The sequence below is a fragment of the Cyprinus carpio genome, chromosome B9 (genome assembly GCF_018340385.1).
Source record: "Cyprinus carpio isolate SPL01 chromosome B9, ASM1834038v1, whole genome shotgun sequence".
NCBI classification, from domain to species: Eukaryota; Metazoa; Chordata; class Actinopteri; order Cypriniformes; family Cyprinidae; genus Cyprinus; species Cyprinus carpio.
Window position 1 is genome coordinate 1,088,167 of NC_056605.1, and position 25,731 is coordinate 1,113,897.

The 25,731-nt window shown below is 37.5% G+C and overlaps 2 protein-coding genes across 4 annotated transcripts in view; both read left to right on the top strand.

Annotated features, from left to right (window-relative positions):
- rrp1 (ribosomal RNA processing 1) overlaps nucleotides 1–9,705 on the top strand; it is a 14,336-nt gene extending 4,631 nt beyond the window's left edge. The window contains exons 4-16 of one of the 3 annotated variants that reach the window (XM_042730563.1): nucleotides 1,440–1,525; nucleotides 1,658–1,719; nucleotides 3,051–3,180; nucleotides 3,388–3,452; nucleotides 3,662–3,864; nucleotides 4,409–4,479; nucleotides 4,700–4,797; nucleotides 4,914–4,933; nucleotides 5,016–5,153; nucleotides 5,724–6,535; nucleotides 8,097–8,228; nucleotides 8,355–8,421; nucleotides 9,123–9,705. In XM_042730563.1, the coding sequence (XP_042586497.1) occupies nucleotides 1,440–1,525; nucleotides 1,658–1,719; nucleotides 3,051–3,180; nucleotides 3,388–3,452; nucleotides 3,662–3,864; nucleotides 4,409–4,479; nucleotides 4,700–4,797; nucleotides 4,914–4,933; nucleotides 5,016–5,153; nucleotides 5,724–6,535; nucleotides 8,097–8,228; nucleotides 8,355–8,421; nucleotides 9,123–9,277 (2,039 nt within the window). In that variant the 3' untranslated portion in view covers nucleotides 9,278–9,705. The remainder of the gene's footprint in view (nucleotides 1–1,439; nucleotides 1,526–1,657; nucleotides 1,720–3,050; nucleotides 3,181–3,387; nucleotides 3,453–3,661; nucleotides 3,865–4,408; nucleotides 4,480–4,699; nucleotides 4,798–4,913; nucleotides 4,934–5,015; nucleotides 5,154–5,723; nucleotides 6,536–8,096; nucleotides 8,229–8,354; nucleotides 8,422–9,122) is intronic. The other 2 variants (XM_042730564.1, XM_042730565.1) reach the window with 2 other exon arrangements.
- An 11,503-nt stretch (nucleotides 9,706–21,208) lies between these two features.
- cldn10b (claudin 10b) lies at nucleotides 21,209–25,578 on the top strand. Its single transcript, XM_042730569.1, has 5 exons — nucleotides 21,209–21,940; nucleotides 23,383–23,544; nucleotides 23,666–23,747; nucleotides 23,839–23,943; nucleotides 24,991–25,578. Exons 1-5 carry the CDS (start codon nucleotides 21,721–21,723, stop codon nucleotides 25,145–25,147), a joined length of 726 nt encoding a protein of 241 aa, XP_042586503.1. The 5' UTR covers nucleotides 21,209–21,720; the 3' UTR covers nucleotides 25,148–25,578.
- Nucleotides 25,579–25,731: the final 153 nt, after the last annotated feature.

The following is a 25,731-nucleotide window of genomic DNA, read 5'->3' on the forward strand; positions in this document are numbered from 1 at the left end:
CCAAAGATCAGCATTTATCTGAAATAAAACGCTTTTGTAACATTATACACTATACCATTCAAAAGCTTGAAGTCATTATGATTTCTTTCTTTTTCTATTTTGGAAAGAAATGATAGAAATTTGTATTTGGCAAGAATGCTTTAAATTGATCAAAAGTGATGATAAAGACATTTATAATGTTACAATTTCTATTTCAGATCAATGCTGTTCTTCTGAACTTTCTATTCATCAAAGAAACCTGAAAAATTCTACTGAGCTGTTTTCAACACAAATTATTTTTGAGCAGCAAATCAGAATATTAGAATGATTTCTGAAGGATCATGTGTCTGGAGTAATTATGCTAAAAATATAGCTTTGAAATCACAGGAATAAATTACATTTTATAATATTTCCAAATATAAAAGTTATTTTAAATAGTAAAAATATTTCAAAATCTTTCTGTTCTTGCTGTATTTTGGATCAAATAAATGCAGGCATGGTGAGCAGGAGATCATTTTTTTAAAACCATTAAAAATCTTACTGTTCAAAAACCTTTGACTGGTAGTTTATATTAGTCTATAGTTTGAAGTTAAAGATATTAAACATTTATTGTTTGAATGAATACTAAACAGTGATTTCACATTTAAAAAAAAAATAAAAACAAACAAAAAAAAAAAAAAAACTTGAACTAACTTTTTTTTTTTTCTAAAATATTATATGGTTTTAAATGAGGTGTCATGGACTTGGCAAATTCATTTTTCATAAGTTTGCATGCACAGAGATCTGTTGTGGGTGTTCTTGGCTTTTTTAATATTCATATCGATATCGGAATTATATCGTATCAACCGAAATTAAGAAATATATTATGATATAAATTTTGGCCATATCGACCAGCCCTAATTGTAATTATAACTACAATTATTAATGTGCTCATACAGTGCATTACAAGTCATAGTTGATACAGTAATGCATTCATAAATAACTGCAGCCAAAGTTAAAATGCACTATATAATTTGTTACATCTGAAGTCGGTGGTTTGTCATTTGCCCGTACACACACACACACACACGGAGGACAGAAGATGTGAGTTGTGTGGCATACAGTGGCTTGTAGGAGTTTTGGTTTTCTGTCTTCTGAAGGATCTCATTATGGTAGTCTTAAATAGCCTGCATAGCACTTCATCGTTCATAACATGGGATTATGACCAAATATATTCAATCTTGACTTTTATAAAATGTTGATTCTTACAAGATTTTTTTATTATTGCTTATTTTTGTTTTGTGAAAAATTAATTTAGGACATATAAGGTAATAAAAAATATATTAAAAATACTTTAAGGTAACTACAAATGAGCATATGAAGCAAATAACTTTAAAAGAAACTCAGCGTGGAGCAGGACCCTGATCCACACAATGCTGTTTGCTGTAACATCTGCTCTCTTATCTGAATGTGAACCGCAGAGTTCCTGTATTTCAAGACGTTTCTTCAGACCATGAAGAGAGAGTGGAACGGCATCGACCGACTGCGAATGGACAAATTCTACCAGGTCTGTTCTGATCTGTGACCGGGATCAGCTGCTTTCTCCTGTCTCACTGTGTTTGTGTACCCGAGCATAATGTACATGCATTATTAACAAGTTTTTTATAAATCACAGCATTGTCTTTCTCTTCTCTGCCAGCTCGTGCGCTTCGTTTTCCGAGAAGTGTTTGAGATGCTGAAGAGACAGCAGTGGGAGTCCAGGTAACTGATGTACTGCAGAGATGTGAGATGTTTTCTGTGTGTGGTGTTTGTCAAGGCACAGTGCAGCCAGCTCTTCAGTGTTTGTGGAGATGTTAGCAGGTCTAGGAAGAACAGAACAGAACAGGCAATTAAACATTGTGCTTTCCATGTCTTTAAAGGGTTAGTTCACCCAAATATGAAAATTCTGTCATTAATTACTCACCCTTGTGTCGTTTCAAACCCGTAAGACCTCCGTTCATCTTTGGAACACAAATTAAGATTTTTTTCGATGTAATCTGGAGCTGTCTGACCCTCCATAGACAGCAACTGAAATGTTCCCAAGTCAGTTCTGAGGACTCAGCTGCTGGGATTGAGTTGTGCAGGTCATTCCAGCAGGAGGAAACGGTTCATTTAAAAGTCTGTAAAAGTGATTTTGTGCCTCTTTGGGATGAACAATAAAGCGACGTTCACTTGCAGAATGCAAGCTTCTAGAGGCACATAAGTCTGAAGTAATGAATTTAGGTAAAGGGGTGCAGAGCCAGTGGTGGTTTTGTATGCAAACATCAATGTGAGCAGCTATTGGTAGTCAGTGCAAATTGATAAACAGAGGTGTGACATGTATTCTTTTCGGCTCATTAAAAATTAATCTTGCTGCCGCAGTATGGATTAATTGTAAAGGTTTGATAGAACTGGCTGAAGACCTGCCAAGAGAGCATTGCAATAGTCCAGCCTGGACAGAGCAAGAGCTTTAACAAGGAGTTGTGCAGCATGTTCCGAAAGAAAGGTCCTGATCTTCTTAATGTTGAATAAAGCAAATCTGCAGGACCGGACAGTTTTAGCAATGTGGTCTGAGAAAGTTAGCTGATCATCAATCATAACTCCAAGGTTTCTAGCTGTTATTTTTTTATATATTATATAATAATAACCCATTTATCATCAATATGCAGTGTTGAATCAAAATATTTCTTTCTAATTTCTCAGCCCAAATTGATATGTGAATAATTTGTGATTGAATTAGATTGATTAATTGGCACATCATGTAATTAATAATTAGATGGAATAAAACTGGTTAGAAATTCCCATTGAATGCTTTCCTTTGCTCTTGCCCTTTTCAGCCCTGATGAGTTACACACCCTCAGTATACTGTAATCTATTGAAATATTGGACTCTTACAAGGTTCGGCTTACCTATAAAAAGGTTATCAGTTCAACTGTTAGAGATGTGTTGTTTTTTTAAATGCATGACTTCAGAACGAAAGCTGGAATGGTAGGCCAGAAGTGTTAGGTTTAGTTAGCTTGCGTGAGCAGCGCTGAATCGGTCGTGACTCTGAACGCGCTGTGCTCCTGCTGCAGGCTGGTGACTGAGTTCCTCCAGCTCTTCTCAGCTCAGCTCCTGCACAGCTCCAGCGCGGCTCCGGCCGGACTCGTCCTTCACATTCTCGACCTCTACATGACTGAACTGGCCCTCGTCGGCTCGGCTGAGGTAAAAACCATCGTATTATGATGTTTGGTGCTGTTCTGCCACTGATGCATTGCTGTACATGCTCTCTTTTGAATGAATCCTGTTTGTCTAGCTGCTTCTCATTACTGTGATTTAACTCCAGTATAATACAGAGATACTTTTGAAGTACTTTGAATAATTCTCATGTTTGTGTATGAGTGAGGCTGACCTTGTGTTTATCTCTTCCAGCTGACAGCCGAGCAGAACCAGACCTTTATTGAGCCTTTCTTCAAGACTGTGGCCAAAACCAAAGAGTATGACACCCACTGCTTCATTCAGATGATAAATACATCACTGAACTGAGATTACACTGTAGTGTAGAGAGCAGTTCTCACTACCTAAACTTATCTGCAGTCTTACTATTTACACTTAAGCAGTAATAAAGAGTTTACGGAGGAGAAAGTCTTGGTTGATAGATATATCCACATACATCAGGTGCTGTGTTTTCATGTCTGTTCTTCAGTCGCGTCCTGCTGAAGGCCATCGGCAGCAACATCTTTAACACCATCGTTGATCAAGTTCCTTACGCCATCGAGGATCTGCAGAGAGAGATCCGTCAGAACGCAGAACTGGACTCTGGTGAAGAATCTGAAAGCCAACAGGACACCGAAGAGATGAAGACTACATCCCTCTCAGAAAGCTCACAGAAAACTGCAGGTACACACGATAATATGAGTATAAAAGAAATGGGGACACTTTATTTTAAGGTGTCCTTGCTACATCTACTCACTATTATAATAACAATAAATTATGCATAATTACATGCAAGTAATCCTCATCCTAACCCTAACTATGTAGTGAGTACATGTAGTTAGTTAATATTACTCAGGTATTAAATGTACACTGTAACACTGTAAAAAGATGCCATTAAACACGTATTTAAAAAGTAGCCTATTGTTAATGAAGGCCAGTATCACTGAGAATAATACTGTTACTGATGTCTCTATTAAATGCATTTTTCCCACAATTTAACCATTAATTATAGCCATGCAATGTTACAGTAAAAGGGAAAGCTGTTGTTTTTAACATTTAATGGGCTTTGAGAAATATAACTTTTAATTTAAGTAAACTTAAAACAGTCCTCACATAAGATATATTTTGTATATGCATAATCTATAAACATTACATTGTCATTTTGTCTCTGTACGGGTTTTGTTGTTGTTGAATGAATTGTCAGTATGTAATTTGATTGATGTGTTGTTGGTGTCAGACTGTGATGAAGAGGAGTGTCTGCTCTCAGACGGCATGGACGATGACGACACATGTGGACCTGTTCTTCAGGTGTGTGCAGTACACACTCTTTCTATTTGTTGCCCTGAAATTCCCAATTAATATAAACTGCATATTCCAGATTATCAGAGACTGCTGGTGCTTAAATAAACAATCTGTGTCTGGTTATGCTGTATTTAGAGAGATATAGACTAGCGCTGTTGAATTGCTTTTGAAGGTTGTCTGGTTGTTTCTCTGTGCATGTATGTGTAATGTTATTTGTCTTGTTCAGTTCGACTATGGTGCAATAGCTGACCGTCTTTTTGCGGCGGCCAGTCACTCGAACATACAGAGCTTCAACAGATCCAAGATCTACAAGTTTGTGAAAATGTAAGTTTTGTTTGTTGTTTTGAGGAAAAGAGACTCGTGCAGGCAATGAAGTGATAAAAGGTGTTTGCTGGGTGTAATTTAATGCATCTGATCTTCTCTTTCTCTGTGGGATGAAGTTTCCGAGACCTGAGCGAAGGTGAGCTCTCTTCCGAGTGACAGCTTTTAATAAAACGGGTTATACTTGGGTCACTCACGATTGTTCTGTGTCCCCTCTTTAGGTGTGTTCCCTCAGGATGAAGTGGAGAAAGTGTCCAGTGATGAAGATGATGACGATGATAACAGAAGAAAGAAGAGAAAGAGAAGGAGACAGAAGAACAAAGAGAAGAAAGACGAAGAGTCACTGAAGAAGTCAGAAGGTTTGTGTTTTAAGTCAGTCAGCTGAAGTTAAAAGGGGTTAAAAAATTGTGCGGTTCGCATTGATTAGATTATTAATCAGACACATTAATCAATGTAAGGATAAAAATAAACTACTGCATCAAACCTGCACCACGGTTTACCAATATGTTTAACATATGACTCTGTTTCGATTAGTAATGACAGCAGTGAACTGTTTATGGACAGAGATCGTAAACCTTAAGTGAATCCAGAGATTCAAATCTATTTACGTGTATTAAAGCGATATCAGCAATAAAATGATTTAAAAGGAGATTCCACTGAATGTATAGCAACACATTTGCAGCTTCTCCATGCATGCGAGTAAACAATGAGAAGTTGAGAAGCTCTGAAGTGTCCCTGCAGCACTCTTTTAAATACTTGTATACATCACGATGATGCTGGGCTGCAGATCTGACAGGAATGGTACTTAGATTAGTCTCTTAGACTCAGCCTCGGTGTCCTGGAGCAGCAGATGCAGCACTGATCCAAACCATTTGCTTTGCTTGTGTTCAAAGCTCATTACAGTTTGTCAGTTGTTGATTTATCTCCAGCAGGTCAATCAGAGTCGACGGCTGCGTCAGATGACACTGACACATCAAAGGACACCAAACAAAACAAGAAGAGCAAGAAGAAGAAGAAGAAGAGTGGTTTAGAGAGTGTTGAGGGTCAGCAGACAGACCCCTCCGAGCAGGACGCCACAGGGTCAGCAGAAGAGAAGCTGGAGTCTGATGCTGAATCATCTCAGTGTGACACTGAACACAAGCACAGAGCACATGTGAGCTCATGCCCTGAGCCTGCCCTTAAACTGAAGAAGAAGCAGCGGAGGAAGAGGACGGTTTTGAGGAAGACCTGTGAAAAAGCAGAGGAAGCAGATCACTGCTCAGAGATGGAGATCAGCGTTGCATCAGCAGAGATCGTGACTTCTGTACCGCCGAAGAAAAAGCAAAAACTGAAGAAAAAAGCAAAAGGAGCAGAATCCGAAGTCACTTCTGCTTGTTTATCAGGCTCTGTCTCGGCCGTCGCTCCTGTAGATGTGTCAGCAGCCACCGCTTCACAGACCCAGGCAGATTCACAGAAGACACACGCCTCTCGAAAAACACCAGCGAAGAAGAAAAAACAGAAGGACGTCGTCTCAGACGTTCCAGAGACCAATGGAGAAGCTCAGGAGGTGGAGCCGGTCCACACCGAAGACCAGGAGCAGCCTGCTGGACGATTGAGAACCAGGAAGAGCAAGCAGAGACCAGCAGCTGTCCGGATCAAACCAGGGAGGAAGAGGAGGGTGATGGAGGAGGACGAGGTGAAGCCTTCACAGGTGAACGGACACGCAGACCAGACCGCTGTCAAGAGACCCAAGACCATCAGCGTAAGTCCTTTTTAATTTTATATAGCACATTGGTTTAAATGGGGCCGATATCAGATTTCCATTTTCCGATACGAACAGGGTTGCCAGGTTTTCACAACAAAGGTTTATTTACTGCATTCCGGGGTAAATATTGCATTATTGCGGTCGCTTCAACCCACGGAGTTGAAAAACAGCACCAGTGAAAGAGTAGCCCAACTCTGTGGGAAAACTGTGGACTTGGCAACACTCGCACAGTGCGCTGTCATACGGAAGTAAACACGGACATAAAGTGATTGTGTATTTATAGGAAGCCAGCGAAATTATTAATGTTCGACCAATATTGTTTTTTGACAGCCGATGCTGATATCTTGGAAAGCAGGGGGGCCATTTATAAAGCCGATAAAATTTTAATATTTTTTTTTATTATTAATAATGTTTAAGAAATTTGAAATCATTTGACAATTGATTAAAATAAACATACTTATACTTTAGATGACAAAGTATTTTTCACAAATTAATAAATATTTAATAAAAACATAATTAAAAAGGAAATGAACACTGTAACTAACAAGGCAGTCAGTATTCTGGGAAGTTTGTGTGCATTGGGAATCATATTTTTCAAATAAAGCCAGGGTAACACTCATTATACACACAGCACACAGAGAAAATGACATGAATATGACAGCGGGCAAATGTATAAAGTGCAGCATAATCTGAAATCATGAGTTTAAAGTTAAAAGTATTCAATTCACACACACCGACCATCACACAGAGAACACGCGATCATGCTGGATACACACGCATACTTCACTAGATCTCACAGCTGGATTCAACTAAGTTTGCAAGGTTTGTGAAATTAAATGTTCATCAGTCATTCAAAGATTTGTTTAAATCATATAAATGCGTATTTGATTAATGCTGACGGCAAATGAGAAAGTATTATAATGTTTGCCTTTCTATTACTAATAATATAAAAGAAATCGTTATAATACTTTTTGTATACATTAATTCCTTTAACCGTTCTACCTGATTATTAGACAGACTTATCCGTATCAGATAAAACTTTTAACAACGACAGTAAACGAGGGAGAATATGAGCACCGTGTGCTCACGTACTGCCGTTCTCAGTTCCGTCAAAATAAAAGTCTTGCATCGAACACATCGGCCGAGCAGAAAAACTTATGGCATTAGAAAAATGCAAAATATGGGCCGATATATGGGTCAACCACTAGAAATTATCCACAGGCAATATGAAAAATAAAGACAAGGATGTGACAGAGTTTTGAAACTTTGATGCGAGCGCTCATGTTTTGCTTGTTTATAGAGTTGTGACTGTAATACTTATGAGTTCTGACACATCACTGTACTTCCTCTGACTATCTTGATAACTGTGGGTGTGTAAAATCCAGACATCTGACCTGCATCTGAATTAGGACCACATATAGAAGTGGCAGAGCAGACTCCATGTGGTTTGTGCTGTTCACACTGTCAAAAACAGATCCGGGTCACATGTGAGAAAATAATTGGGTTTGGGCCACATTTGCCTGCAGTGTCACTGAGCTGTTAGGCTTTCTGTCACCAGGAAGCTCAAGAGCCTTCAGTTCCAGTCACTAAAGACAAGAAGGCGAAAGAGTTTGTCCTCAGACAGAAGAAAGCTCCCGCACCCATCTTCTGTAAAGCTGCAGGATACAGCACACGCATGGCCAGTAAAAAGGTACGAAACTCACAAGAGTGCTGTTGAGAAAGCAGTGATGTCACTCGGCCTTCGGTGTGCATTCCTTAAACTCAATCTTAGTTCTCTCAATCTTTTTTTTTTTTTTTTTTTTTTTTTTTTTTCTAGGTTTTGCCAGCTTCAAAATCTGAAATGAAGAAAGTTACGTTTGGCCTCAAGAATAATAAAACAATGGGTATGTGTTTTATTGTAAAAAATGTGCTGCTAATTCTAATTAGACAAATGAAGGTGTAAGAGACATTAGAGTCAGGTCTGCTAGAGCTTCCTGCTAGCTTTGTGAAGGTCATGGGATTTTTAGGCAACACATACTGATGATAATAATATATACTATAGATCAGTGGTTCCCAAATGTTTTCTACCAGGCGACGTGTGTGTAGACTGTACGATGATGACATCTGTTGACTCGTACGCTACGACACACGTTTCTATAGAAGAATAAAACGTCATCAGCATGCGCTAGAGGTAAACAGAAAGAGCATAATGAATCACACTTCAGCCATTGTTATGTGTGCTGAATAAAAGTGGAAGCTGTAAGTTAAAAGAGCTTGAGGAAAGCAGTTTTATGTTTTAGTGCCATATCACATTGATTTCATGTCGCAATTTTATTGGCTGGTCAGTAAACGTGGATCATAACAGCAAACACACTGAGCAATGATCATGCTGTATCGTAGCTTATCTTTGAAGCCCTCTCACTATACGACACGAGACCACGGTTAGGAGACACAGTCAAATCACCACGATTGTTTCACGATGCCAAGCTTTCGTCTGGGACAGCCCAAGATCCTGCAGTGTGTTTAGGGATTAAATACAACAAAATCTTTGCACTAAGAGGTTATATACCAGAAAATAATCTGCTTTCCTGCTCTCTCCTGTCAGAATTCAGAAAGATGGACCAAAGCTCGCTGCTGAGTCCTGCCAGACAGTCTCGCGTGCCCTTTGACCCCAAGAGGACACCAAAGTCTGGGGTGTTGAAGTCGCCCACGTCATCACCTGCGGTCATGAAGAGAGCCATGGCAGCAGATTTCTTTTAAAATAAAGCTTCACGTGTTGTTGTTTGTGAAATGTGGTCTATTGAAATGGCTTCTGAAAACAATGCATAAAGAGATGTTTTATATTCACTTTTGAAGTGTTCTTCTTTACTTTTTACAGACATGTAAAATGAGAGTTGCAATATTTTAAGGTGGCTTTTTTTTTTTAAAGAATATTTGCATCATTTGAAATTTTAGAAAGCTCTGTGCAAGGGCTCTAACGAGTGAACAAGTGTCAGAAGGAAAGGAAGATGTCTTCTGGTCCTGGGTGACTGCTGTCCTGCAGAGATCTGCTCCAATTTTATAGCAATCCTGAAGCCATTGCTTGGATTCTTCAGGTGTGTTTTGAGAACAGAACTAAACTGTTGATGTCTGTTTATCAACGCTCTCATCCAATGTAAGTGAATAAATCAGTTGTTTTTGTTTTTCTATTCGTTGCATAATGTCCCTTTCTGATTTCTCTGATTGTTATATTAGTCAGAATATAAAGGGACACCAAACAGAGATTTTTTTCATACCTAAAATTACATCTTTTGCATCTCCGGAGCTGTGACCTTTAGCAGAAGCTGTCTTGGGTCTCTCTTGTGGTTGCTGTTCCTGTGGAGGAGACTGGACTTTGTTCTGCATGTTTGGGGTCTCTCTTCTTTCGGCTACCTGTCCATATTTGGATTCAGGACACGATTAAAATCCTGATTATTCCATTTATCCACCAGAAGTGATGAGATTATTTTTTTTTTTTATCATATAATTTGGTGCATATTCATTTGCTAATGTTATTCTACTACAACAATGACATATCTGCCAGTTTTGTCCATGTCTTTGTTACTAATATGAATGACAACTGCCCCTTTTGCCACTCGGTCATAGGATGCACTGAAACCTGATCCAATCCTTTTCTATTCAGCTTTAAATGTTCTTTGAGAGATGAGTCTCTTGTAGCATGGCAGCACCATATAAAATGTTTCTTAGAAACCATCCTACATTTGATCTTACAATCATTTCTCGTCTTTAAATATTTTTTATTAAGGTTCAATAAAACAATCCAATAGCTATTGTTACATAACTTGATTTCTATCGTACGATTATTTCTCAAATGTGCATACATGTGATTCACAAAAACGTACATGCTAAAAACATTTGTACGCCTCTGTTCCGGATGTGAAATATATAGATGTGATATTTCTAAATAAACACCTCCTAATTAATGTCATTTGTTTATAAAAGAGTGCCTTGTCCGAATCCCTTACTTGAGAATGGAGAGTGTAATAATACTTTTTGCAAGGCCAAAATCTGGGTCCTGTTGCTGGAGGTAGAGGTTTGTGTAGACTCTGGGAGTCTCTCTAGTGATCTCACACAAAACAAAGTTTGTGGCCTGGTAATATGTAGCAAAGACTACATGAGGAGGGGCAGCAAAGGACCCTGGAGGAATTAAAAAACTACCTACTTGCAAACTTGCTGCCTTTCTGTAAAAATAGCCATTCTGGCACTGAAATGCCATTCACATAGACAATAAGGACATATACAACTTTATTATTAGACATTAAGGACATATACAACTTTAACAAGACATCCTGGGTTTACATTACATGGGAAAAAATAAATAAAAATAATAATACTTAAAGACAGCATATATCTGTTCAATTTTCAAGTAACTCCAACTCTTTAGTGAATAAAATTGTATCTACATTTTTTGTTATCAATACATTGTAGAGACTCAAAATACAAATGAAAAATCAGTCATAAAGACCTTCAAACAGGGTTTACAATTATTTCTTTTATTTTATGAATATGAAATTTACCAAATAAAATCATAAGGTTCTTCATATAATTGACATGCATTTTTTGATTCAATATATAACATAACATCTTTGGATGTTCATTCACCATTTTAACCAGATTTCTGTTGAATATATATATAGATAAATCTTCCCAGATTTTTTTGGAATGGTAACAAAAAGATGTAGAATTCTTTCTGGCTGATCTGAACAAAATTAACATTTTTCATCAATATCCATACATTTTGATAAAGTATAGTTATTAACAAATATTATGAAGTACTTTCAGATGTATTTTTCAAAGTTTGTTAGATATACAAAACTGAAAGGGAAGAAGCCATGCTTTTTTCCAAATAATCTGGAAAACAAATGTTCCAGAAAAATTTCCCTCTAGGCTTAATAGATCTCTTTACATAAAATACATTTCTAATAAATTTAATTGTGGATTTTTTTACTGTTAATGTCCACCCCATTTAAATAAAGAACAGGTTCAATTCTACAAATGTTAAGGGACAACATATGGCTTCTCATTAACATCAGTAACCTGTGGGAATGGTGTTTATCACAGAATAATATTCTCTATATTTAATATCAAATGGCCATTTATTCATACAGTTTTCATAAGAAAGCAAAAATCTGTTCAAAAATAAATTCCTTTATCCATCCAACTCTGTAAATAAAGAGCTTTCCAGTTAACTGTAATATAAACATTCCACAAGATCACTTTATGTGGAGAAAAGTTATGCACATAACAGAACTTCCAGGCTTTGAGAGCTATTATTAGATAATGCCACAGCAGATTAATCACACATTAACAAAAAGCATAAACCTCCAACCTTTTAAAAAATATTATATGATATAAAAAACCATACTGAGTCTTATAGACAGTTTCTGAGCCATTTTACTTTGAAAGTATAATTTCAATCAAAAAAAGTCCAAGAGCTCAAAACCACCCTCATTCCTTGGACCCTGAAGAACTTCCTTTCTTAAATGATGATGGTTATTCCTACAAACAAATTTAGTAAATAAATCATTAATTTTTTTTACAAATTGAATCTTGAACAAAAAGGGATAATGCTGGATAAACAAATCTAGATACCCCTTTGGTTAGAAGGACCTATGATAGTCAAGTCTCGTTGAAGCCAGTTATTAAAGATGTTTGGAGCTTTTTCAAGTTTAGGGGAAAAATGTCATTCTTGTCTCTCCACTATATCTTCTATAACACATTCCTAAATACTTCATCTTATTATTAAACCAGAATCAACAGAAACATCACTTTTTTCATTTGACTCATAAAGGCACATTATTTCACTCATTTCGTTACATTTAACATTAAACCAGAAGCAACAGAAAAGCTGTTTACTAACTGCCATGCTGCTTATCTTTGAAGAACTGAACAGTATCATCCTCAAGCTGAGGCACTCTAATGTGTCTGTTGAAGATGGTGATTCCTTGAATAATTGGAGAATTCAAACCTCTTATGGAAAGAAACTCTACTACAATAAGGAATAAAAAGGGGATATAGGACAACCTTGACACACTCCATTACAAATGGGAAATCTTTCAGAAGTGTTTGGATATGAATTAATAGAACTATTAATACATCTATGAAACATTTCAATTCTAGAAACAAATCTTTCCCCAAAACCAAAAGATTTTAATGCCCTATACATAAACTGATGCTCAGTTGAGTCAAAAACTTTATGGAAATCTAGAAAAACAATTAAAGCCTCTGATTCCACCATATTAGAAAATCCAAAATCAGTCTAATGTACCAACTTGTATGTCGGCCAGCCATAAACCCAGTCTGACACTCATTTATGATTTTGTCAAGACCTTATTTCAAATGAACTGCATGAACATGAGATACCAGTTTATAATCTACGTTTAATAATGTTATAGGACACCAGTTATCCAAAATCAAATTATCTTTGGTTTAGGAAGTAGGGTTATTAACCCGTGTTTCATAGAAGTCGATAATTAATTTGATACAATACATTCCTTATACATTTCAAATAAAGGGTTTTCAAAAATATTCCAAAAGCAGAGATAAAATTCAACTCAAAGACCATCTGTGCCCAGCGATTTTGTTGTTGTTGTTGTTTGTTTTCATTGACAAATAGCTGTAACCATCTTTTGCTTCCTTGGTTTTTCATCACAAAGGTCTCGAAACTGAATAGAAATAGATGAGACCGACTGATTAACTTACTCAAAGAAGTCAGAACATTTAACCATTTCAAATACAGATTCATATAACTGAGTAAAGAGATTCCACATAATTTGCAATCAGTTTTGGATTCGAAGTGAGTACATCATCAATTTTAAGAGAGGAGATCATTTGTCTTTTATAATTTCACTTCTCAAGTGAAAAAAAAATTAAATATTTCCCACCTTTTCTAACCACTTAGCTCTTGAACGAATGAATGCCCCTTTTGCAGTATTAATATATATCAGATTAAAGAGTTTTTAAAGTCTCCAATCTGACTTTTTCATCTTCTGTAAGATTATCTTTTTTCAAAAGTAAGTCTAAGTAAATGATTCTTTTTAACTTGTTTACTAAAATATATAGCAGACTGCCTAACTTTAAATTTAAATAACTCCCATTTCTTAACATGTGTCATTTGCTTACTCCCAAAAATCTGTTGTGCTTCCTCTCAAACCTGGGTAATAAGGCCCACATTATTAAGCAACTTGTTTTTTAATTTCCAGTAGCTTTGCATACTATTATATTTAATATCACAACCAGAGAGTACCAAAACAATATTTATTTGATCCGAAAAATGTGCATTGATCCAACATCAGTTTTGCATGAATGAGTCTCTTGTAAAAAAAATAAATAAATTATATTTGCATTTGTAAGCCTAACAAATATAAACATGAACTTCTTTTTAGTGCTGTCTCGTAAATCCCTAATATTAAGATCTTTAAACAACTAAAAACCTAAATAATCTTATTTGGATGTCAAAACAATCTTATATAAAGAACCCTGAAACAATGAAATTGACAAACCAGTTGGTATTGATCCACTCCAAACTTCGAAGAGTCACATCACCTGGAGGAATGTTTTATCAACGATATACCCAAGCAAGTCTGAGCACGCTATTTCGTGAATGGAGAGAAAAACCTTGGGAGAAAACCAGGCTCTCGGGATATTCATCAACGAAACAGACAGTTTTTCTGCATCAATAAAAGCTTCCTGCTGTTTTATGAAAGTAAGCTCTCTTTCCCTTCCTCTCTCGCCGCTTTTTACCCTTGGCCCATAGCAACTTCCTCTGTTGTCTTTCTGCAAATGTCAGGTCCTCTTTGCAGGATGATCCCGTCCAGCTTTCCAGACTTTCTCTCTGTAGGTCCGGAGCACGAACTGGATGATGACCGGCCTAGGATTGTTACCAGCAGTCCCAGGACGTCCAATCCTGTGGATTGTGTCAGTGTAAAATCGGATGTCATCTACCTCGTCCGGAGTCAGAATTTGTAGGATTTCAAGCACTTTGATTCTGATATTCTCTCCTTCTGTTTCTCTAAGGTTGTTTAGCCTTAGACCATCTGCTCAATTTGTAACACCTTGTTCTTATTAGTCTTGACCCTTGCAGATCTGCAGATTTCATCTCCGCAAAATCAGCCGTCTTTGCAAGATTTACTATAGCAACCGAGTTCTGGGCGATTTGTTTTTCAATCTCTGAAAAGCGATCCGTGAGGGCATTGACAGCACGAAGTATATCGGCATTATAGACTTTGAATTCTTCCTGAGTATTTCTTTTTTTTTTGAAAGAGGACAGCCTTTTGGAGTATTTGGGGAAGAATTAAAGTCTCCAGATGATGCTTCGAGAAGCAAAGAAAGTAACTTTCTGTCTTTGTTCTTTGGCATTTTGGAAAATTCACACGTGAGCTGGCAGTGTGATTTATCGATGTACGTCACAGTCTGCTGTTGAGGTTTTTATTAATGAAAAAGTTAAAACATTCTACTTTTAAAGAGTTCTCACTCCCCACCTTGTAAAAACAATACAAATTTGCCCAGAAGATGCAAACTCCTTAAAAAGCCTCAGAGCTCGTACCAACACAACCGTTCAGGTCGCCATCTTGCACCACCCCATGATGATTTGTGAAAAACAAGATATACAAATAATAAAAATGACATGCTGCCGCCTACTGGTGGTTTTAATTTTCACTTACGGTGCAGTTATGAGTATATCAGATGACCAGTTCCCACCTCACACAGTTCTAACAGTGACTTGCTGCCGCCTACTGGTGGTTTTAATTTCACATTTAAAGCTGCAGTCCATAAGTTTTAATGACTCACTAATTAACAGTGACTTGCTGCCGCCTACTGGTGGTTTTAATTTCACATTTAAAGCTGCAGTCCATAAGTTTTGCCTCTTTGTCGCCATCTCTGTTTGAAAACTTGGGATTGCAGCTGTGTGAGTTATTATCTTTCTTGCGTGGGTTGTGCTCGAGTGGGGATGTATCTAATATTTTTGAGGAGTATATGTGTGGCAGTCAGTCACCACACTGGTGTGGATATTCACTGTTCTTCCCAATCACAGATTCTAGCCTATGTCTATATGACCCAAATAAGAATTTTCACAGGATATTCTCATCTGAACAAGTAACAAGTCTGCCACATTCGTTCTGACCAACTTAGGAAAAAATCATAAAGATAAATCACGCTACCAATGCTGATTAAGTGTAACGATCGGTTAGCTCATATCACATCAAACCGTGCAAATTATTATTATTGTTAAACTTTATTCTCACATTCTCAATGTTAACAACATCAGCATTGTGTGACTGTGTATGGTGTGTATTAGTGTGTAGATTTCAGTTTCTGTACAGTCTAATCTCTAATTGTCATACCATTCAAATTTCATATTAAGAAATTCTTTTAACCTCAAAAAGCAAATTATGCTGCCTTCAATCTGGCTGTCTTTAAAATACAGATCTTGTGTAATCCCAGGCTATCTGTAATCAGAAGCACATTTGAAACTGGAATATAATTTAATTTCATTCACATGTGTTTCATTAATACAATCCTTTCTGGATTACAATAAAATGAATTATTCCAGCAGCTGTGAGAAAGGCTATAAACGATCCACACCTGCAGGATCCTCACACATGATAGCCTTGTAGCCGGGACACCTTCTTCATGTTTACAGACGTGACGTAATGACGCAGCGGCATGCTCGAATTTCCAGCGAAAACCTACCCGTATCACTCAAACCAGAAAACATTATTATAAGCTTACCGTTGTGAATCGGTCTAAAGTAAGGAGATAGTTTTGAACACTGGCTGGTCATGTACTTGCTCAAATATTAATTTTGGATCATTCTTAACCAAAAGAAAAGTTACGGACTGCAGCTTTAAAGTATCTTTTCATTTTTTAAATAATTTCAAACATCAGTTTTCAATGTTTTATGTTTAAAATATCAAATCATTATTTATGCATTTGTAATTGCAGGTTAAAGTATTTAATGTCCCTCAGAGCTGCATTAAACAGTGTGTAAATGCATCTAAATGACACTTCTAATGCAGCTTCTGTGTTTCCTCTGCATTGCAAAGATACATTTTGTTGATACTGATTTCATTTGCTTGGTAACACAGAATATGAAGAATATCAAAAAATTAAAGAGTTAGCTGTCCACGGTAGTCCTTAAAATATCAGCACAATAACACACTCAGCAAAATATCGTCTAATTATCGTTATCGATAAAATCCCAGAATAATTTTTTGTCAATATCGCACAGCCCTAACTTATGTTATTTAATAAATACATTTGTAAATTTATTACACAGATATGTCTTTACCTGCTAAGGCATTGCCGCCTGACACACCTCCAGAATTGGCAGGCTGTAGGGTCATCCGCTGGGTACCACCGCTCATTGATGTTATGCCTCCTGGTGGCCGGGCAGTGACAGGGACATCTCCCCATCACCCCTGCAGCATGCCTCTGTGCTAGGTGGTGCCCCAACACATGTGCTTCCTCTTTATCCAGAGCCAAAAGCAACTCTTCTCGGCTTCTTCAGCCAGATATTTGAGGGCCTTCTGAAGGCTTGCTCCAGACACTCCCAGATATCTCATGAGGTGGACAGATGGTGGTTCTTAGCCACAAAATCTGCATTTTTCAGCCTTTTCCTCTCCCATGCATCCTCCAACCTTGCCTCCCATGGAATGGTTAACTCAACAAGTAGTACTGTTTTGGAGCTGCTGGACCACATCACAATATCTGGATGCAGGCTTGTGTCGGTGATCTCGGTGGGGAACTGGAGCTTCGACTCTCATGCTGCAGTCCTGGGTCAAGAGGGTTGGTCTCCGTGGTACTCTCAGATTGGCACTTGTGCGGAGTGCCCTCTGACTGCTTCTTGCCTCTGTCTCTCCAGGATCTCTGCCAGCTTTCTAAGGACCTGGTCATGCCACCATCTGTAGTAGCCTTGGGAGAGTGCTGACTTGCAGCCTTACAGGATGTGGTGGATGCTTGCACTCGAGGTGTTGCACAGAGAGGAGCATTCCTTGAAAAGCCACAGGCACAGGTTCCATGAACAGGGGAGAGTGTCATACATCGCCTTGCCTGCAGGATTATCTCTATTTGCTGCAACCTTCTTATTGCCTGGTCAACCTCGGTGTGGGCTTTCCACTTGCATTGAGTATAAAGTTAAACAGTGTCTTTAACATTTTACCAATGCATTATCTTTTTACCAAACCTCTCTCAAATTATTACCAACATCATGGGGAGCAAAAAGAGTCCAGACATGATTGGAAACAGATGAACTATCATTTATTCATTCCTCAATATGTTAATACGCCTGCTCCCGTGATCTATGTTAACAGTCAATGGGTGAAGTGAATGTGTTGCAGTTTACATCCGTTTAAGATCTCCAAACACAGGTGTTAATGGATTTAGATAGATCTTTGTGGCCTTTCTTTGTTTAAATAGTTTAATTAAAATCCAACTATGAAATGAATCAGTGAAAATTATGTTTTAACAAAGCTGAATAAGCATGTTTCCCTCTTGGCCCCAGTATTGTCTCTAGTGATAAACAGTCTATGCAGCATAAACAACTTGAATTATGTCAAAACAGATTTATCAACAATTTTAAGATTTTAATGGAATAAGTATGTTGTTGTTTCAAGATATCATGGAAAAATAAATTCCCATCTGTTTAGATGCCTGCTAAAATTAGCTAAGACCTTTTAACAAAACACACTTATATTATTGAGTGTTTTCCTCAGGTCTGCTTTCTATAAAACAGTGCTGCAGATGCAGTGAGAAAACAATGGCAACATGATTTATTTGTAGGCATGGTTGACTCTATGAAATGAATACTGGTGAATTCTCAAAATGTCCTTAACCGTAATAATGAGGGACATGGTCCCAAATATTAGACAGGATGCTCTGGAAACCTACACTAATGAGCAAAGTAAGAAATTCTCCTCCTTTTTGTCTGTAATGCAGTTCAGGATTGCGTACCTGCGTTCATATGTCCTGGGAATGTCCAGAAGTTTTGGGCAGAAATTATTTCAAAGATTCTTGGTTGACAAGCTGAGTTCACATCTTTACATTGCACAATACACCATCATTTAAAGCATACTAGAGATGGCTTTGTTATGTGCAGCTAAACTGAATCTGATAAAACGTAAACGTCTTTCTATCTCCTGCTGGAAGACTGAATGCGGTGGTCCATCAGAGGTTAAGGAGCTTTGTGTAAAATTTGGAAACAGTTCTTAAACTGGGTGGACTTATCTGTGTTGAATTATGTAGAGGGACTGTTGTTTACATACTGATTAAAAAAATAATAATAATAGCCTGAACGCACTGTAAGTCGCTTTGGATAAAAGCATCTGCTAAGTGCATAAATGTAAATAAACATAAGTGATTTCTGGTCATGTCATCTATCTCCTCTCATCTTGACGTTTCTATTAATATTGGCAGTGTTATAGTTCATCCTTTCCCAATTATACATAAATTTGTCATACTATTTAATTCTACACTTTGCTTTGAACCCCATATCAGCCAGCTTGTTAAATACTGCTTTTTCCATCTTCTCAATATATTGTCCATTTACGACCATCCCTAAATTTCAAAGATGCTGAAACTGTTAATCATGCTTAACTTTGCATCTAGACTAGTGTAACTCCTTATTATATGGCCTACCTAACAAAGCTCTTAATTGCTTACAGCTAATTCAAAATGCAGCTGCTTGTGCCCTTACATTTACTAAAAATCTGCCCACATCACTCCTGTTTTACAGCAATGGCTCCCTGGCTCCCTGTTATCTGTCGTATTCAGTGTAAGATACTCATCCTAGTTTTCAAGGCTTGTCATGGTTCTGCACCTTCTTACCTTGGGTCCTTGGGTTTTTAGGCGCTATATAAATAAAACATTATTATTATATTATTATGTTTGTTTGTTTGTTTTTTTATTCAATGTGATGGAAGCAGCTGTGTTATATTATCTTACAGTTTCTGGTGTATGTGTAAAACATGGTTGGAAGGGAATATGTTGTAATGTTGCTCTTTTGGTTTGTTGTTAAACCACATACAGAAATGAATTAAAAATGGACTCAAGTAGAGAACTAAAAGCCTTGGCAGAAACACTTCTGCACATTCAGAGTCAAATTCCTGTTAGCCCCTAGCCAGCTAATTTTAATGAATCAACTTGTGATTAATATGAATGACTTATAATGAAAAACACGTTAAGATTGATGACATGGATTTCTGACCCAACAAAAACTCAAACCCTGCAGCTCTGCGATTCAGATATAATTTGTTTTGGAAAACTTTTTCCTCGTTTATCCACTCTCAAACAGTGAGGTAATGTGTAATATGGAACAGTTAAAAATAAATGTTACCTGTTGAGGTCAGTATTAGAGTAATGGTTTCTCTCTGAATGAGTAACCAAACTCTAAGAATCATTAAGTGGTGACCTTTGTCACACATAGCACCCGTTATAACTGTGAGACACATATCCTCTAAATTTCAATGTTCACTTTCAGTTACACAGGTCATTTAGATCAGGGATGGCCAACTCTGGTCTGTTCACTTCCATCTGTAATTGAAACCAACCTGCTTACAATTTTCAAGAAATCCTGAAGACACAATTTTTCAGGTGTGTATGATTAGGGATGGAGCTAAACTCTTGAGATTGAAGGAGCCCATGCCTAAAGATCCCCCATGTGAAAAAAAAAAAAAAGCACTTCCATAATGTATTTAAAGTGCTCTATTTGCGTGCACTAATTTTGTACTTTATATACTAAAAAATATTCTTTAGTATTCTTAAAAAGGGATAGTTCACCCAAAAATGAAAATTCTGTCATCATTAACTCACCTTCATGTTGTTCCAAACCTGTATAAGTTGGTGGTTGCAATCGACTTCCAAAAAGTCAAGGGCAACCACCAACTGTTTGATTACCAGCAATCTTTATCTTCTTATATGTTCAACATAAGAAAGCAACTAATACAGGTTTGGAACAACATGAAGGTGAGTTAATGATGACAGAATTTACATTTTTGGGTGAACTATCCCTTTAAGATAAACTAAAGATCATCTAAGAGTACTCATCTGTGCTATTTTGGGTATGCACTAAAATGCACTTTTACCATACTATCTCTGTATTTAAAAATGTATTTAGTTACCACTTGTAGTCCACTACAAGTGGTAGTACACTAGTACACTTAAGTGTAGCGCATTTGAGTGCATATTCATGGTGTCCCAAAATAGCACAGTTGAGTACACATTGAGTTTATCTTAAGAAGTATCATTTTTAGTATATTAAGTACAAAATTAGTGCGCGAAAATAGAGCACTTTAAGTACATCATGGAAGTGTACTGTTTTTTAACCTGGGCCCACACACATGCTGCTTATAACAGTCTTAACAGGTTTGGGTCATACTTACAAAACACAGTGGGATAAGTCTTATTATTTTTATTATCAATAATTCTTATTGTTATTATCCAACAAGATGAAGAAAACATAAAAACAACATGTTATGGAACAGTTATTGATAGATTAATTGACCACTTAATCTGTTTGATCTTTTCATTTATTGGTCATTTATTTATTATAAAGATGATGAAGAAAGCATATACAGACTTTGCTGTTTGGTCTGGTGGACCGTCACTTTTTTAATTTAGTAAAAAATAATGCTAGCACTTTATTTTGATGGTCCCCTTTGAACATTTTGTTAACTCTAAGTAACATTACATCTATGTGTCAACTAACTCTCATTAGAATATTAGTAGACTGTCTGGTTAATATCTGCGAACTCTTTGTGATGGTCTTCCAACAGACATTTACTGACTATAAGAAACTTTGCAAGTACATGTCAACTTATTCTAACCCTAACCCTACCAGTCTAATAGTACAGTAGACACTCTAATGAGAGCTCGCAGATATGTAGGTGCAACATTACGTATAGTCAACAGAATGTGCAAAAGGGGACCATCAAAATAAAATGTAACCAAAAATAATAATAATAATAAAAAGGCCTGTTAATATTTTTCTGTGTTACCACCTTCCCCCCGTCTCCTTCAGTGGCTGCATTCAATCTTTTGGTTTGGCACACCCTCCCAGTGCAGTGTCAAATGAGAATATATTAGCCAGCTGATGTAGTGCACTCGCTAAACCTGGACAATAACCAGGAGAACCGCAGGAGGGACAGCTGGAGAACTTAAGAAGAACAATGAGTAACATGGCAAGAGAGATACTGGCGTTTATCCTCACGACCTCGGGGTGGGTGCTGGTGTCCTCCACCTTACCTACAGACTACTGGAAGGTGTCTTCAATCGACGGCACGGTTATCACCACAGCCACCTTCTGGTCCAACTTGTGGAAAACATGTGTGACTGATTCTACCGGAGTCTCCAACTGCAAAGACTTCCCTTCAATGCTGGCACTGGATGGTCAGACACATCTCTTTTTTTGTGACGTTTGTGTGCTTATATGTTTACATGTATGCATGTATATATTCAGCCAATGTATTTTTATTATTATTATTATTATTATTGTTGTTATTTAAGCCAGTAAATAATTGACAGTTTAAGAAATGTTATGGAAAAAAAATGAGACTGATTTATCAAATGTATGTAAAACTCAGACTTTTTATCCAGATGGTCAGATCTTCAGATGCATTGAAGCTCAAGCTCTTTGGATCATCTTAGATCTTCAGATTTCTTCATGTACCTCCAGCGCTGCCAAGACACCAATTAATATCACATTATTACGTCCGTCTTCATTTGAAATTTAACCTTTACTCAAACTCTTATGCTAATAACAAATAAGTTTCTAATGTTATATTTTAATATAATATAAATTTAATTACACACCTGTGAAATATTTAAGTTGACAAATACGGCTTGAATCTCGAGAAAATAATTTTTTCTTTGAATAATTCTCTCATTTGTGCAAGGTAAACTCACAACAGTCCGAAATGACTCTTTTCCTTCTAACATGTCAATGTTTAGCACTTTTCAGAAAGCTGAGGGCAATAAATTAGATGCATTTATCTCCAGGCTGTTTTCCATTCATTTGGTAGCATTTGTGGGTTAACTAGTGAGCTAATATTTGCCCAGAGAGTAGCTAGAAGAGCATGTTTGTGGATACCAGTCTGCTCTTCCATGACTGAAGGACAGACATCAGAGAAACAGCTCGTTCTCTGCTACACCTTCACCAGTTCATGTGAATTAATTAATCTGCCATTTCATTTCTGTAGCCATAAAACCACTGGAATGTGAAGATTTAAGAAGACAGGAGGAGGCTTTCTGTCCAAATTATGGCCTCATTACATTAATATCCTGTTATTATTTTTATTACATTATAAATACAGAGTTCTGGCATGAAACTCTAGATGGCGCAGTCCTATAGGTCTAACTCAATCTGACCTAATGACATCATCAATTGGCACAGCAGATTGGTTCTCTCCTGTATCGGTAGCCAATGAGCTCGCTGCTCAGCATTCAAATACTTGGCTAGTGTTTGCTGTAGCAGTTTGCCGTAGCAGAAAACCCTCCGCCTTCCCCAGCTCCACCTGTGTAGATCTGCTACGAGGTGATTCATGTATGCTACAGTATATGGGGGTTATTTCATGTATGTTATATTTGCAGCAGCAGTAGTTCTTACATGCTCACAGCAGCATGTTGTGGATGTACTGGCAGCAGATCTTTTCCACCAAGACCAAATACATTAACACTGTCATGTGCATTACCATCCCAATCCCTCCGAGAGCTGTCATGACAGAAATATATTGTTGTAATGATGTATTGTAAAATATATCAATTGAGCATTCTTTGGATGAACACGTTTAAAATGAATCTCAAAGAAAGGTGACATCACATGTTTTGTGCAGGTTATATCCAGGTGTGTCGGGGACTGATGATCGCTGCAGTCTGTCTGGGTTTCTTTGCATCGATCTTTGCTCTGATCGGCATGAAGTGCACTAAGATCGGTGGTCCTGACCAAACCAAAGCCAGAATCGTCTGCTTGTCTGGGATCACCTTCATGTGTACTGGTGCGTTTCACATCTGTTTCTCTGAACTCCTGTGAACAGCTCTATTATCCACAGCTGCAAATGCCTAGTTCTGAACTCATATATAACGACGCAGTAACTTGTGCATGTTGCTCCTCGGCAGGTCTGTGTTCTCTCAGCGCCTGCTCTCTGTACGCTCACAGGATCACGTCTGAGTTTTTCGACCCCATGTTTGTTGCGCAAAAGTATATATCTACTGTTTTTTTCCTACCAACTTTTGGCCGGCTGAAGGTGAGTGGAGCGATGTTGCTGATGAAATGCTGTGCTTCTCCTCAGGTATGAACTGGGCGCTGCCTTGTTCATCGGCTGGGCCGGATCGACTCTGTGCATCCTCGGAGGGGCGCTCTTCTGCCTGTCGCTGTCTGATGGCATGAGCAGCAAGTAAATATGAGTATGATTACAAAACAATGAAGTACTAATAATGTAAATGTATTTCTTTCGTGTTTTTGAAAATACAGATGAGAACATTTTGTCAAAAAAATAACCCTGTTCACACGGATCTTTGAAAACAACTAAAAACACGTAAAGTTCATAAAGAAACACAGGGCCTCATCATGAAAAACAAGCAGAACAAATGTTTGTGTAAATCGTTCATAAAACTGTTCTGATGTAAACTTTCAAATTCAGTTTAAAAGTTGATGTTAGTTGGTACAACAGAAATGTTCACCTGCTCCCTATCACATTTAAATGGTGCGTAAACATTAAGAATATTTCACAAGTCCTGTCTCTTTTATTTAGAGTTGAGAGTTGAAAACTGTTCAGCTTTGGGTAAAACGCAGCACTCATCACTGTCACTTTTTCCCAGCGTCCAATCACTTGAGCCAAACCTGAGAAGGAAGTGCAGAATATTACACTGTGTTCCTGGACACTTAACTTATGTAGCTGTAATTCATAGGCAGGGATCATTTTTATTGTGAATGATTGTTCACGAGCGGCCTGTTTATGAACCATCGGAATAGACATTCAATGATCAAAAATCTGATGTTTATGAAGCGTTTGTGAATCCTGGAATCTCTGTTTTATGGGCAAATTACTTCGAATTTACTCATATATTTACACAAGTTTCACGAAGGAGGCCCACTGTGTGCACATACCTGTAGACTGAACATGTAACACATATGCACACGATGACACCGTTTTCACAAATTCACATTTTTGTATGATGATGGGATCATTTTCTTGCACTTTGAAACCTATTTTCAAAAGATTGTTTTCAGGCCCCCAAAATGCTGTTGTCATGTAATTGCAAGGCCAAAGCCCATGACAAGTTTTCTGTTTTTAGTTGAAAACAGTGTCATGTAAATGACCCCTAAGATATAGAGTAACCTCCAAAGAATCCAATTGAGTGTTTGGTGTTTTTGACTCAAACTATAGGTCATTTATGGTCACCAAACCTTAACAGACGATGATATTATCTCCCCCTTTCAGCAACTCACCGTATCCATCGGACAGAAGAGCTTTCGTCAACAGCGGAGCATCTTTAATGTCTCGTGCGATGCCACAGAGTCAGTCGTCTCACACCAGGAGACCTCCGCCAGAATACAGCGGCACTTCCAAACACTTCGACAAAAACGCCTACGTATAACACACACGGCTGACTTCAGCCATCCACGCCTCATTCACACCTCCTCCTTCTGATGTCTAATATCTCACTGGTATCTTTTGTTAGCTTATTAAGTGTCTTTGGAGGCCAGCTCAGATGACTTGTACAGATGCTGTAATTGAAGTTTTGGTCAGGATTATAATTTGCTATATTGAAGACTCTGGCATTTGTAATGTGATTTCAGCACTACATTTATGTTTACGCAGCGCTGCATGAGATTATGTCATCTGTTGATAGTTGTGCTGTACTCGACCAGTTTTGGGTGACTCATGGTGGTTGATCAAAGCAGGCCAGATTGAATTATGTTTCTGGAAACTGTCAAATGAAATAACACTTCAATACAGATTTGAGTTTCAATATTGTCTGAATTTCTAACATTGAAGATTGTGTAGCCTGTATTGCCAAGTCTCAGTCATCATTGTGATTAAGAAAAATATATTTTTGTTGATGTTTAATAAATATTCCATATAATGTTGCTATAATTGCTGCAGTATATTTTTGGTACATGCAACAGAGTGCGTAATATCTGCTGAAATCGAATAGCACTGCATCTATTTTCTCCACCA

Coding starts and splice junctions, on each gene's coding strand:
- cldn10b (XM_042730569.1), top strand. CDS start 21,721: ATGAGTAACATGGCAAGAGAGATACTGGCGTTTATCCTCACGACCTCG. Junction 21,941..23,382: donor TTCAATGCTGGCACTGGATG/GTCAGACACATC, acceptor TGTTTTGTGCAG/GTTATATCCAGGTGTGTCGG. Junction 23,748..23,838: donor CCCATGTTTGTTGCGCAAAA/GTATATATCTAC, acceptor GCTTCTCCTCAG/GTATGAACTGGGCGCTGCCT.